The sequence below is a fragment of the Dipteris shenzhenensis genome, chromosome 27 (genome assembly GCF_047967505.1).
Source record: "Dipteris shenzhenensis isolate YYH24624 ecotype China chromosome 27, Dip_SZ_1.0, whole genome shotgun sequence".
Classification (NCBI taxonomy): Eukaryota; Viridiplantae; Streptophyta; class Polypodiopsida; order Gleicheniales; family Dipteridaceae; genus Dipteris; species Dipteris shenzhenensis.
In genome coordinates this window covers 23,041,378-23,057,325 of record NC_141622.1, presented here as the reverse complement: position 1 = coordinate 23,057,325, position 15,948 = coordinate 23,041,378, and the positions used below count along the sequence as shown (strand labels likewise).

The window sequence follows — 15,948 nt, the reverse complement described above, 5'->3', positions numbered from 1 at the left end:
AAATAACAGTTTCTCTGCTATACATAATACAAAAGGTCTATACTTTTCACAGAACTCAGTAATTACAAACATATAAAGAGTTATCATAACAAAGAGAAGCATTTTACCTTAAGTTGGTATTTCCCAGGGAGGACCTTGTCAAAGACAAACTCATCTTTCCCACTTGTCAATCTTGTTATCTGCGTCCTGCCTAGGTCAATATCCCTCATCCCAGGGATGAAAGGGGAAAGGCTAACAGAGATATTGGTATCACATCTATCAATGCACTTCACAAAACCAGAGACAGTAACTTGAGCCTGCACATTAATTTTCCAAAAATGTGAGACGCAATATACAGAGTGGCATCAAGGTCAGAACTGAAAAGAACACAAATGACCCACTTGATGCATACAGATGGTCCTGCATTTCATCTTCATAAATAGCTTGCAGCATCAAGCAGACAGAGGGGGTTATCACATTGACGACAATTACTGCACCATTCAGGTATTCCAGTCTTCCTGCAGCCTTAAAGAGTTCAACATCTCCTTTAACCCAAGACCCTGTTCTGCAACTGACTGCCTTAATGAGGGGCTCTTCCCTATTAGAAAGATCAAGCCCAATATCCGCAACGCATGATAAAGGCACAAAGTAGCCCTCACATATAAGATCTACCCCTGGCTGGCTTCGCCAGGCCAGCTGCTCTCTCCCCATCCAACAAGGTCCCAGGGCTTCAGAGAAGGGGTCTTAGCAGCCCTTTTATTTTTTCAAGCTTATTTGCAAATATATTTTACTTGATAACCCACTACTTCACCACATGTTCCTCAGGATTTTTGGGAAGTCGTGTATGAGCATGTACAAGGAAAAATTCATTCCCAACAAGGCTGTTCGGTCCAGTCTCAAGCAGCACTAGGGTTAAACTCAAGTGCCCTTTATTCCCCATTCTTTTTTAGGCAGATGCATCATGGCAAGGGATCCGCTCCGCAATTTGTAACATACCTATATATATATATATATGTATGTATGTATGTATGTTAGAATTATTATTATAATTCAGCAGTGACCAATGTAATGTAATAAGTAGGTTAGGGGCACTTTTCCCTCCTTTAGAGGTTTTTCCCCCTAACCACAGTTAGTTCACTAACTACGGTTAGTGAAGGATAAGGTTTTGTCACTTAGACAAAACCCATCCCACTTCTTGTAACAGTCACTTCTTCTATTGCAAGCACTACGTTCAGCTCTCTTGCTTCCTGCTCTCTCACTCTCTCATTTCTAACATTTGGTATCAGAGCAGCAAGACCCTGCTCCTAGCTTCCTTGCCTGCAAGCTTCCTACCCAGCTACCCTGCTCCCTGCTCTTCCTGCTCGTTGTCCGTACAGTCCATCCGTACAATCTGTACGGACTGATTCCGTACAGCCCGTACACTCTGCCGTACAACATGCGCTCCTCTACCGTATAGTCTTCCGCTACATCACGTCACATCGTCTGTACTGTGCCAGTTCGTACCTGCGTTGTCCGTACCTACTGCCCGTACACCCCGTACATTTCTGCACAGTCCCGTCGCCATGCCGTACCAGTTGTTGTACACGCCTCCGTATCTGCATTCCGTACTGTCAGCGCCGCCGTCCGTACACACGTACGGATCCTGTACTGTCCAGAGCTCCGTACAAGTCGCCATACAGCAGAGCTGAAAGGCCCCGTACAACACAGCCCGTACAAGTTCAGTGCCATCCGTACAAATTCGCCGTACACAGCCCGTACATTGTACGGAATCCGTACAGACATTTCCGTACTGTCAGTTCCGTACAAGCTGAGGAGCCCGTACTTCGTGCAGAGTTTTTCTTTGCAGGTGGACTTTGGAAGGTGTTTTTTGGTAGGCATTTGCACAGAGAACCATTGTTTGGTTTGCATTTTGAGAGCTTTTGCATTTTTTGCAGAGAATTCAGAAATTTGGGCCTTTTAGTTGATTTGTCCCTTTCAGGTGCAATTTCTTGCATAAATTTGGGGCTTTTGCATTTGTTGCAAAGAATTGCAGAAATTGGGGGTTTCTAGTTCATTTGCGCCTTTCAAGTGCAATTTCTTGCAGAAATTTGAGGCTTTGGCAGGCAGAGTGCAATTTGTGCAACATTTGGGGCTTTCAGACCATTTGCCCTCTTTTGTATGCAATCTCCCACAAGAAATTGGGGCTTTTGCATTTAAGTTGCAATTTTGCAGGTAAAAGAGCAGTTTGGAAGTTTGCAGACAGTTTTGGACTCAGTATGAGTCAAATTGCAGACTTTTGCCACCTTTTGCAGATTCTATTTGCAGATTTTTGGGAATTGAGCAGAGCATTGTGGTGCATTTTGAGCCTTTGACAAGCTGTGACAGTATTCGTGACTGTGGGCATATTTTTCTTTGCAGATTTTACTTGTGCATCTTACATCCCAGGAAGGGATTCTACTTGTTCAGTTTGCTGTATTTCTGAGTTTATCTAGCAAAAATGGCACATAACAACTCAAATGAGGTGTTCGGGGTTCTCACACAGGAGGATAAGTTGGATGGCACCAACTACTCCTTGTGGAGTTTCATGGTTCGCAATATCTTAGTTGGCAGAAATCTTTGGGATTATGTCAAAGGAGATGAAGAAAGACCATATACAACGCCTATACCTGTCACTCCTACAGCTGGAGGCAAGGGTAGAGGTACAAATACAGCATAGGTAATTGAAGCAGCCGCTCCAGGAGCTCCCACAAAAGAGTAGAAAAGATGGGACTCTAGAGATGCACAAGCTCTTTCAGTAATTTCCCTTTTTGTCAAGAGGCTCATTATACCTCATATTCGGTCATGCAAGACATCTATGGCAGCTTGGGTAATACTGGAGAGTATGTTTGCAGCAAGTAACGATGCCAGAGTTTCCTTTCTGAAGCGAGAACTTTCCCATACAGATATGGAGGAGGGAGATTCCATGAATTCTCACCTCACGAAGCTTCAGGATCTCAGGGAAAAATTGCTGAACATTGATGAAGTCATTCCAGATTCAGAGATGATCACCACTCTGAACTCTCTTCCCGAGTCATATCTTGGTTTCCACACCTCGCTGAATTTGTCATTGAGGGGGGGCAGCAATCCTCTCTCCTTTCACGAGTTGGTAGGACTTCTATTGCATGAGGAACAAACATGCAAAAATATGGCAACCCGGGCTGGTGAGCATGCTATGCTCTCTAAGTTCAAGCCCAAGGGTAAAGGGCAGCATACGCCACATGCCCATCAGCCCACACATCAGCATAAAGCTGATTCTGGATAGCCTTCTTATAAGGCACAGGGTGATACAAACAAGCAGAAAAAGAAGGGCATCTGCCATTACTGCAAGAAGCCAGGTCATTATATTGGAGAGTGCAAGAAGCGCATAGCCAGAGAAAAGAAAGGGATTCCGGTATGGCTGTATCAGATGCATCAGGTCCACATTGCCATGATGGAGGAGATGTTGCAGCCAACTTGGTTGAAGAGCACTATACCTTTTTGACTTGCACTTCAGATTTTTTAGTGGGTAGTTCACATACTACAGCCACTAATGATGATGACCCATATGCTTTTTTGACTTGCAGTTACGATCCTTCAAAGGATGAATGCTCTTTCAGTGTTGATGAGACACTACATACTTGGTATTTTGATAGTGGTGCTTCAAAGCTTCCAAGAAAAATATGTTTGTAACTCTGCATTCTTCACCCACCAAGAAGAAGGTCACATGTGCAAATAATTCTTCTCATTCAGTATGTGGAGTGGGAGATATTATTCTCACATCCACTGATGGCACACATTTCAGAATTTCAGATGTACTCTATGTGCCAGGTATAAAGAAGAATTTGCTTTCAGTGTCCTCACTCAATAGAGGAGGATTTCAGGTTGTTTTTTATGATGACAAGTGTGCAGTCAGAGACAAAGAAAATGAATATGCTTTGAGATTGTCTGGCACTTTGTATCAGGGTCTTTTTCAGCTTGTTTTATATGAAAAAAGATCCCATCTTGCACTATCAGTTAGCACTTCCACTGCTGCAATGCACAATGCGGAGTTATGGCATGCCAAGTATGGGCACATGAGCTATGGTAGCTTAATGACACTTCAGAGGCATGATATGGTTGATGCATTACCTCCTTTGGAGTCGCTTCCTCCTCATGCATGTGAAGGTTGTATTCTCGGCAAAATGCATAGGCTTCCCTTCACGGAAATTACAGCTTATTCACAATAATGTCTGCGGTCCCATGAGAACACCTGCTTTTGGGGGTTATCTCTATTTTGTTACATTCATAGATGACTTTACCAACTACACTTGGGTCTATGGTCTCAAGGCAAAATCAAAAGTGTTTATGCATTTCAAACACTTTGTGGCTATGGTTGAAAATGAGACACGACTCAAGGTGCAGGCACTTCGCACAGATCGAGGGGGGGAGTACATGTCTCATGAATTTGAGACATTTTTTAAAGAAAAAGGGATTATGCATCAGCTTACAGTGAGGCTTACACCTCAACAGAATGGAAAAGCTGAGCGAAAGAATCGCAACACCATGGAAATGGATAGATGCATGCTCACAAGTAAGAAGTTGCCTCACAGGTTTTGGCTGGAAGGCCTCATGTGTGCCAACTACATTTTAAATCGGGCTGCTACAAAGGCTTTGAAGACAATCACTCCCTATGAGGCATGGCATGGGAGAAAGCCTTCAGTGGACCACTTCAGAGTTTTTGGTTGTGTTGCATATGCCCACGTGCCTGTGGAGTTCAGACACAAGTTGTCAGATAAGGCACTAAAATGCATTTTTGTGGGATATAGTTCACAAAGCAAAGGCTATCGTCTCTACAATCCTGCTAACGCAAGATTTTTGTCAGTAGAGATGTCATATTCTCTGAAAATTCTGCACATACAAATGCTGAATTTCAGATTCCGGCCTCTTCAAATGATGTATTTGAGGGGATGCTTCCTATAGCATTTGGTTCCCCCGCTGAAAATCAGAATTTACAGCAACCTCCGCCAGCTCCACAAGTACAGATTCAGCCCCCAGCTGAATTGGTACAACCTCAGGGTGTGGATGAAGTTGTCAGGCAAGAAATTCAAGAGATACATTCAGCCAAAACAGTCCCACATTGGTTGCTTCAGACTCTCAGGGAGAGTAGGCTTGAAGCTCCATTGCCTGGCAGAACTCCTAGTGCAGTAAGGCACATGGAGGAAGCTCATTCGGTTGAATCAGCTTATGCAGGTACTCTTCTTGATGAGGAGGAGCCTGAGACATTTGAAGAAGCAAAAGATAATGTGCATTGGATGAATGCCATGCACGATGAGTTACAGTCCATTAATAAAAATCAGACTTGGGATGTTGTGGATTTGCCACCAGGTAAAAATGCCATAGGTACACGGTGGGTTTTCAAAGTCAAAAGAAAGCCAGATGGGTCTGTTGATCGGTACAAAGCAAGGCTGGTTGCAAAAGGATATGCTCAGAAAAAGGGCATAGATTATGAGAAGACTTTTGCTCCTACATCCAAGATGACAACCATCAGGTCAGTTATAGCCATGGCTGCAAATTTTGAATGGAATGTTCATCAGTTGGACATTAAAACAGCTTTCCTTACTGGAGACTTGTTGGAAGAGGTTTATGTCACACAACCTCTGGGATTTCAAATTTCAGAAAATGCACTTCAGGTATGCAAGCTGAATAAAGCTTTGTATGGGCTGAAACAAGCCCCACATGCATGGTATGCCAAAATTGATGCCTTTCTGACCAGCAAGGGGCTGCATAATAGTCCAACTGAGAGCACCCTCTACATCAAGAAGGATGGGGGGATATTCTGGTCATCATTCTTTATGTAGATGACATGCTGCTCACCGGATCAAATGAGGAAGTAATTGCAGATTTCAAGGCCCAATTGAAAGCTACATTTGATATGTCAGACTTGGGCTTGTTACATTTCTTTTTGGGGATCCAGTTTATTCAAGAGAAACGTGGCATTGTTATGTCTCAGTCCAAGTATGTTCAAAAGCTCTTGGACAGATTCAACATGCATGATTGCAAGCCTATGTCCACTCCCATGGAGCCGGGGCTGAAGCTTACAATGCATGATGCGGGTGAATCAATTGATGTCACACTCTATAGTCAGGCTGTTGGATGCCTCGTTTATCTCTGCAATACACGACCTGATATTCAGTTTTCAATTTCTCAGGTGAGCAGGTATATGCACAGCCCAAAGATTATGCATTGGCAGGCTGTAAAACGCATCTTCCGTTACTTGCAAGGTACAAAGTCTTTTGGCTTGATGTTTCCCAGGGGGGTTGACTTGCAGATGCATGCTTACAGTGACTCAGATTGGACTGGAGACTATGATACTAGGCAGTCCACCAGTGGGAATTGTTTCTTTCTAGGACATGCTTGCATTTCTTGGTTGAGCAAGAAACAGTCTACAGTGGCTACCTCCTCATGTGAAGCTGAGTACAGGGCAGCTTTCACAACGACAGTTGAATGTGTTTGGCTGCGTCATTTATTTGCTCATCTTCATCTTTCATTGGAGGGTCCTTCTCCGATTCTCACTGATAGTCAGAGTGCTATAGCAATGGCAAAGAATCCTGTGTTTCATGCTCGCACGAAGCACATTGAGGTTCACTATCACTATGTCAGAGAGAAGTTGCATGCAGGAGATATCAGTATGATCTATGTGTCAACACATGACAATGTTGCAGACATCTTTACCAAACCACTTCCACGTGAAAAGTTTGAGGCATTTCGTAGTGGCCTGAACTTATATCCTTTCGGTGATTGATCATTTCCTTGTACATGACATTGGCACTGCAGGGAGGTGTTAGAATTATTATTATAATTCAGCTGAGGAGCTGAGGAACTGCTGCTCCCCGTGATGCCACGCCGCCCCTGGCTGTCTCCACCCCATCTGCCCCCTCTGCACTCCCCTGCCCTCCCCGCCATCTCTTCTGCTCTTGCCGCCGCTGCTGCGTCCCCGCCCGCCCCTTATTCTCCCACCTCCGCTGCCTCCCCGCCCGCTTGCTGCACTCCCCTCCGCTCGCTTCGCCTCCCGCCACCCCTCTTCCCTTCACCTCTGCCTTCTCTTCCTCCATCTCCTCCAGCTTCGCCCCCCGCCAACTCCACCTCTTCCACCTCCCACGCCCTTCTCCTCTCCCCCGCCGGCTTCATCTCCGCCTCCTCTCCTCACCTTCTTCTCTCCTCCCCTCGCCTTCTCACTCTCCGTCCTCTTCCACCCTCCGCCCTCCGCTCTCCTCACCTTCATTCTTCCTCTTATGACCTTGCCCCCTCCTTCGCCCCGCCTCGTCTCCACCTCCCCCTCTGACGTTTTTTCCCCCTTTTTCTTCTCCCTCCCTACAGCGGGAGCACTTGTGCTTGTGAAGGCAAAAGAAAAACCTTGGTGGTGACCCTTGGTCTGGCCAGAAGGGCTCTATGGCAGCACCCTTGAATCCCACAGCCGTTAAGGTTCTTCTTTCCCCAGCTGACAAGCAACAGGTACAGCAGGCAGTTCAGTCCTCCAAGACAAGGCGCTTGTGGGCAGAATTGTGGGCCTCACAGAGACAGGTGCGAGAGTGGATCCACGCGAGCTTGGCATTAGAGGAAGACCACATCCAGGAGGTCACCATCTATGGACAAGGCGTTTTCCTCATCCAACTGAGCTCCCCCGACACCGCCTCGACACTTGTGGAGCAGAGCCCCATACTCCTTGGCCCGCACCGTGTCTACCTCTTTCCTTGATATCATGGGTTCACAGTCGAGGACATGGATACGACACACCATGTTCCACGGTTTTCGGTTACACTCCGCTTCCCAGGGCTCCCCAATGTAGGCCATCTCCTAGTGGTTCTAGTGATGCTCTATAGGCCATGGTATGTGCCTTGTAGGCATAAATATAGGCACTCGTAGTGTTAGTGTCTTTTAAGCCACATAGGACACTTTGTCCTATGTGACACCTAGGACACTTAGTCCTAGGTCTAGGTACAAGTACCTTGAACTCCTTTTTTCACTATACTAGTTGACATGACAGCTGCTATCTTCAAGACTCTTGTACCTTGTACTTGCTCTCTCGGTTATCGATCCTACAATGGTATCAAAGCTAGGCTTGACTCGTCTTCCTGCCCTCGGACTCCCTGCATCACCTTCTGTAAAGTCCGTACGACTGTACGGACGATTGTACTCAAAGCTTGCATACAGGTCCGTATTGTGCTGTACATCTTCCGTACAAGCGTACGGAAGGTCTTGTGTCTATTCAGTACTTGTCACGCCGTACAACTACCGTATAGCTCCGTACTTCAACCACTGTACAAATTCGAATTTGCATTTCGTACAGTCGTACAACGTACATGAGCAACCGTACAGATTTGAATCTACATCGCCGTACGTCATACACCGTAGAGCCGTACAATGTACAACGTAGTACCAGCACCCGTACAGTCAGGTACCTGCATCCGTACACTACAGTCCATACCTACTCAGCACGTTGGACCTGCAGTCCGTACAACTTGTACCTTACAGTACATTATCAAAATTTGGGGCTTTTGAGGATTTTTGTTATCCTTATCTTCCTTCTACTGTTTGAAATCATCTCAAGACATTTCAACAAATTGGAAAGCCTACATTTTGAGGTCCATACTTTGGGACAGGTGCACTTTTGCAGTCAATTTGTGGACAGCAAGTCCTAATTTTGCAGTTGCAAGCCTTGAGGCTATTTTTGGGATTTGGTCTGCAATTTCTCGTTTGATCGCAATTTATTGGGTCAGATTGGAGAACATTGAGTCACATTTGCAAGACATTGAGTCTTTTCAGCCGGACATTGAGTCAGACTCACATACATTGGGTCACATTTGCCAAATTTCAGCAAAATTTGAGGCTTTTCTGCATTTGCCCTCTTTTTGGCCTATTTGCCCTCATTAGATTTGGGGCTTTTGCCAGATTTGCTGTTTTTGTAGTGAACATTGCCTGCCATAGTCACATTTGGGTCAGATCTGCATTTGCCCTTTGATTTGGGTCAGAAATTTGCAGATATTTGCTGTCATTTTTTGGACAGCCAGCTTTTGCAGTGATAGCCTTGAGGCTTTTGGGTTTTCAGGTCTCTTTCAAGGTATCACATTTGCTATGGCTGGGAACAATCAAGATCTATTTGGCGTTCTTCGTGAAGATGATAAGTTGGATGGCACCAACTATCCGATGTGGTCTTATCTTATGAAACATATTCTAGTTGCAAAGCATTTGTGGAATATTGTTTCTGGGGTTGATCTGAGGCCAGCCAATGCTACAGTGGCTGCCTCTACTGCTGGTCCCTCTGCAGGGGGTACTCCTCCTGATGCCTCATCTTCTAGCACTCCTGCTGCTGCTCTTCCAACTCAGGAACAGTCAAGATGGGATGCAAGAGATGCAAATGCGTATTGCTTTATCATGCAAGAGAATCATTATTCCACACATCCGGTCTTGCAGGACAGCAAAGGATGCTTGGAATAAATTGGCTTCTCTCTATCAGATTCACAATGAAGCTCGTGTTGCATATTTGACAAGGCAATTACAGGAAGTCAGTATGAATGAAGGTGACTCTATGGATGCATACCTGACAAAGGTCAAGGACCTCATGGAACAACTTGCCAACATTGATGAAGTGGTGCCAAATTCACAGCTCGTACCAGATTGAATGGACTGCCAGATACATACCAAGGGTTTGCTACAACCCTTCGATTAGTGGCCATGGGTAATCCAGACCATTATTCTTTTGATCAGCTAGTTACTTTGCTTTTGCAGGAAGAGCTAAGTCGAGCTAATAGACAAGCCATTATTCCTGATCATGCATTTGCTTCACCGCAGACAGGAAGAGGCAAGGCTTCCAAGCCTATGGGCAAGCCAAAATCTGCACATAGCAGCTGCAATTCCTCCCATGCATCTAAAAATACAGCAGACAAGTCAAAGAAGAAAAGATGCAACTATTGTCGCAAGCCCGGACATGACATTTCAGAATGCAGAAAGCGCATTGCTTCGGAGAAAAAGAAAGCAGGATTGATAGTTAATGCCTCACATGCTATTGAATCCCATGAGCCAGCAGATGCTTCACATGCACATGCTCTTCAGGATGATTGGGCATGGGCTATCCATTGCTCATTTGATCCCTCCAAAGCTGATGCACTCGTTATTGCTAATGATGCTCAGTCCTCATACTTTGATAGTGGTGCTTCCAAGCATGTCACATCTTGCAGACAATTGTTTCACTCTTTACCTGATGCACCTCGAGGGGGGACTGTCACATGTGCTAATAATGCTTCATATGCTGTAAAAGGAATTGGAGATGTGCAGTTCACATCTATTTCAAAGTCATCCTGTCACTTTGACAAATGTTCTCTTTGTGCCTGGAATTGAAGTCAACCTGATCTCAATTTCAGCAATTGCTACTTTAGGTTTGAGAGTGATTTTTGATGACTACAGATGCCTAGTTTATGATCTTCGTGATGACAATGCCATAGTTCTCACTAGTACTGTGCAAAAAGGGCTTTAAAACCTTGATCATCACTCAGCTGCACTTTCTATTGAAGCATTTGCTATTTCAGATTCACAGCTTGCTGAAACTCATCTTTGACATGAGAGAATGGGTCATCTCAATTATAGAGCTCTTGCAAAGCTACATTCACAGCAGATGGCAAATGATGTCCCTCAAACTCACACAGTTTCCCAACATGTGTGTAAGGGTTGTCTTTTGGGAAAGATGCATCGGTTTCCTTTTCACAAGAATTGTCCAAAACTCTCACAAAGGAAATTGCAGCTAGTACACAGTGATGTCTGTGGCCCAATGAGGACAAATGCCATTGGAGGGTACAAATATTTCATGACTCTCATTGATGATTTCACAAGATATTGCTAGGTATATCCTTTAAAAGCCAAATCTGAAGTTTTCCCATGCTTTTAGAGGTGGCTGAATATGGTTGAGAATGAATCAGGATGCAAGCTTGTCACCCTCAACACAGATAGGGGGGGAGAGTATATGTCTAAGCAGTTTGATGCATTTCTGTCTTCATGGGGCATTATTCACTCATGCACTACTCCTTACACTCCTCCGCAGAATCCTCTTTCTGGAAGGAAAAACAGGTCCACAATGAAGATGGCTAGATAAGCATGGCCCAGTCTTTGCCCAATAAATTTTGGCTTCATGCAGTGATGTGTGCCAACTATGTGCTGAATAGATCACCTACACGGGCATTGAAGACTGTTATGAAGCATGGAAAGGCAAGAAGCCTTCACTTTCACACATGAGAGTTTTTGGGTCTCTTGCATATGTTCATGTACCATCTCAGCTGAGACATAAGCTTGATGACAAGGCAATCAAATGCATATTTATTGGTTACAGCCAGGAGAGCAGAGGGTATCGGTTATATCAACCAAATACTGGGAAGATTATTCTCAGTAGAGATGTAATCTTTGCTGAACATTCAGCTTCTTATCTTGTGGACTGCAAAGCTAAGCCAGATGTTGACATGTTTGATGCCTTTGAATCTTGGTTACCTCTGCCATCCTCAGAAGAGGACCTTGTCAAGCAACATGAGGCTCCTGCAGGCCCTCCACCAAGCAATATTCAGCCACTATCCCATGCTGATTTGCAGGTTTCTCTTCCAGCACAAAATGATCCCACTATTCATGATGCAGTCATTGAAGAAAGAGCTGTCAATAGTCAGCAAAGGCAAGTTCCCATATGGCTTCTTGATACATTGAGGGACAGCAAACAAGATCAGCCTTTTGCTGCCCGAACAAGATCAGGGAATAGACAAATGCATCGTCACTTTCTTGAATTTGCACTCCTTGCTACAGCTTGCAATGAAGAGCCCTTGTGCCATAAAGATGCTTTTGACAGCAAAGAGTGGATGGATGCAATGAGAGCTAAGTTACAATCCATTGCCAAAAATGACACATGGGAATGAGTAGATCTCCCTCCCGGCAAGCATGCCATTGGTACCCGGTGGGTCTACAAATTAAAAAAGAAATCTGATGGCAGCATAGATCGATACAAAGCCCGTCTTGTTGCAAAAGGGTATGCTCAACAACAAGGCATTGACTTTGAGGAGACATTTTCTCCCACATCCAGGATTACTACCATTAGATGTCTCATTGCCATTGCAACCCATCATCATTGGCAAGTGCACCAACTTGCCATCAAGACTGCTTTTCTTCATGGGGATCTGCAGGAAGAAGTATATGTCACACAACCTCCTGGCTTTGAGGTTGTTAATTCTGAAAATAAGGTATGCTAGCTTAGAAAAGCCCTTTATGGCTTGAAGCAGGCACCCAGGGCATGGTATGCCAAAATCCATGCACACTTACTATCCCTTGGTTTTCAGAATAGTCCCACAGATCCCACTCTTTATGTCCGTGGGAGTGGATCTGATTTTTTAGTGCTGACTTTATATGTGGATAATATGCTCATCACGGGCCCAGATACTCAGCAAATTGCAGCTTTCAAGGCTGATTTGCAGCAGATTTTTGACATGTCAGACATGGGACAGCTCCATTATTATTTGGGCGTTCAGTTTGCTCATGTTGAGGGGGGTATCATGATGTCTCAGTCCAAGTATATTGGACAGTTCCTTGATCGTTTTCAGTTTGAGGATTACAAGCCAATCTCTACTCCAGTGGACCCTGGCTTCAAATTCTCAGCTCATGATGGGAGCCCACCATGTGATATCAGCAAGCTGTTGGGCCATGCCTTGGGGCCTATAAATGCAGAGGCTCTTGCCTCATTTCAGTATCCAGCAAGTCAGCAGACAGAGGAGCAGCAGGAGCAGCAGAAGCCTGATCTTTGGGCCTACATCCAGGAGGCAAAGCAGGGCCAGAGGTGCTGCAGACTGAGCTCACTTGGGGCTGAGCCTAGGCTGTCTACTAGGGCAGCAAGGTGCTGAGATCTTTGGACGGAAAGTCTACTTACGCTCGAGGTGGAGCACGCGGGCTTGAGTCTAGAGATAGCCAGCTGATAGGAGAAGGACCTTGTGGTAAGATTAGAGGACCACACCATTGGTGGCACTCTGGATCTATCTCTCTTGTATTGTGTCCATAGTTTTGGACGGAAATATATATTTTGGTGGTTTCTCTATCTGGCCGGTTCATTGTCTATTGATGAATCTGCACATCTATTGAAAGCACATAAGGAAAGAAGTTTGTGATTCCACACCCACACCGCACACTGTGTGAGCTCCTTGTCACACCAGACCTGACTTACAGTATGCAGTATCTCGGCTCAACAGATTCATGCACATGCCCAGTTCACAGCATTGGCAGGCAGTGAAGGGTCTTCAGATATCTCAGAGGCACTCAAGATTTAGCCCTCTTCTATGGTGATCAGGGTTCACTTACCATGCATGCTGACACGGAGAGTGACTGGGTAGGATGTTCCGACACCGGAATGTCACATACTCGCAATTGTTTTTTGCTTGGCAATTCATGTATCTCTTGGCTTAGCAAGAAGCAACCAACAGTTGCCACATCTAGCTATGAGGCTGAGCACAGGGCAGCTTTCACCGCTACAGTAGAGTGTATTTGGCTTCGACAGTAACTTCAGATCTTGGTATGCGCCAAACATCCTCCACTACTGTCTACACTGACAGCCAGAGTGCTTTGGCCATTGCGCGTAACCTAGTGTTTCATGTGCGTACCAAGCATATTGAAGTTCATTATCATTATGTTCGGGAGCGGTTGTCAGCAGGAGACATAGAGTTGTCATATCTTCCCATGGAGGACAACATGGCAGATATGTATACAAAGGCACTTCCTCGTCCCAAGTTCGAAGTCTTTCGACAGGCTTTACACTTGGTTCCCTTTGTTACATGATCTGACATCCCTTGTACATTCATAGGTGGCTATATCCTTTTGGATGAACATGTGCCACCATGACCAAAAATTACCAGGTATTCTGAGACATTTCCAAAGTACTTCAGCCCATCCCATGGAGGGGGGTTTGTAGGCCATCTCCTGGTGGTTCTAGTGATGCCCTATAGGCCATGGTATGTGCCTTGTAGGCATAAATATAGGCACTTGTAGTGTAAGTGCCTTTTAGGCCACATAGGACACTTAGTCCTATGTGACACCTAAGACACTTAGTCCTAGGTCTAGGTGCAAGTACCTTGAACTCCGTTTTTCACTATACTAGTTGACGTGACGACTGCTATCCTCAAGACTCTTGTACCTTGTACTTGCTCTCTCGGTTATCGATCCTACACCCAAGGAGCATCGAGCCATCCTCCCTTCCATTGGTTGGGTATTTGGCACAGTGCTTCAATCCCCGCCAGAGACAGCCGCCTCCGTTCTAGCAGATGAGTCCCCAGGATCAGACTGGTGGTGGAGAGTGTTGGAATATGGAAGAACTAGAAACTAGAAAGGAAATAACAAGATTGAAAGACAAGAATTACCTTGAGAAGAGTGTAGACAAGACACAAGCTAGACAGATAGATTGCAATGATGTGACCCAAAGTACAAGACATAAAGCAAGAGTGCTTATGGGATAATTGTAGAAGTGCCACATGGCACACACTCAAGACATAAAGACTAGACTTAGACTTAGACAAATGTAGACTAGGAAATAGTACACTTAGTGTGCACTTATCTCCAACACCCTCCTTAAGTGGACACTAGGAGTAAGACAGAAAGACAAGACTAGAAGACAGACATAAAGACTGATAGACTGAGAGACAAGATAGAAGACATGACAGACAAAAGATCCTGAGACACCCCTCCTCAAGTGATATCCTCATGTGGGTCCACAAGGGTAGGGACAAGATGGATCTAAAACAAAACACAGTCAGATTGATAGACAAATAGACAGCCAAGACTAGATAGACAGAAGACTGACTGTAGACAAACAGAAAGACCAAGACACTAGAACCCCTTGACCTACATCATCGGTGGTCAAAGTGGTAGACAAGAAATAGAAGTAATCAGAAAGCCCACTTCTCATCATGTGAGGAAGCAACAGCAGGATCAGCTGATGGAGATGTTGCAGCAACATGGGCTGAGGTCGATGCTGGGGCTGATGTAGAGGTTTTGGAGTAGCAGTCCCTCTCCCGGTGATTATCACGGCCACAAATGGTGCATGGATGAGCCTTGAAACAGTCCTTCTCCATATGATTAGTTTTGCCACAATGGGTGCAAGGCTTTCTTACCTTAAAACTTCCTTTCTTTGCTAAAAAAGCAGTGTCAGTTACCTTTCGTTGTTGAGTTCTTTCTTCCTCTTGGAGAGCATTGATGATACCCTCAAGAGAAGGATTATTATGATACTTGAAGGTAGTAACAAGAGTAGCATAGGTGTCAGGTAAGCTTTTGAGAAGCACAGCAATAGCAATATCTTCGGAGATGGGAGACTTGACTGACGCAAGCTGAACCATAAGACTGCGAAGATAATTGACATGGAGGCTATAGTAGCTCCTTCCTGCATATGTAGATCAAAGAATGAGATCATAAGTGCAATCTTAGAGTTTTTAGATCGGGCTCCAAAAAGGGTATCCAAAGTGATCCATGCTTGAGGAGCAGACTGTATGTCGGAGATGTGGTGAATGTAATCATCTCCAAGGCCGAGCAATATGATAGCATAGGCTTTGTCGTTCTTGGCAGTGACAACTTGCTCAGAGGGACCTTCGGGAGCAGCACGGTGAACAATGTCCCAAAGACCTTCTTTCATAAGATGGCACTTGATTTTGATTTGCCAAGTATGAAAGTTGGACCCATTGAATTTGTCGATAGATATGAGAGAATGAGAGGAAGATGCCATGTTGGGAAGGTCTTACCTCTTGCTAGGATGCAAGGGCAGTGTCTATTCCCTTACAATATTGCAGAAAGAAATGAAAGGAGAGATCCAAGAAGCCGGTTCTCTCACCACTTTGTCAAGGCCATAGCATATGACAGCCCATCGAAGCAAGAGGAACCAGCAAAAAAGAGAGACTGCTCAGCAAACTGAAAGAGGCAAAGCACAGTACCTTAATCCCA

General features: G+C 45.0%; 1 protein-coding gene across 1 annotated transcript in view; it reads right to left on the bottom strand.

Moving 5' to 3' along the window:
* Positions 1 to 15,948, bottom strand: part of LOC147884051 (Carbohydrate-binding-like fold) — a 207,168-nt gene that overhangs the window by 12,640 nt on the left and 178,580 nt on the right. The window contains exon 20 of the mRNA XM_087398136.1: positions 108 to 296. Coding sequence (XP_087254262.1) covers positions 108 to 296 — 189 coding nt within the window. The remainder of the gene's footprint in view (positions 1 to 107; positions 297 to 15,948) is intronic.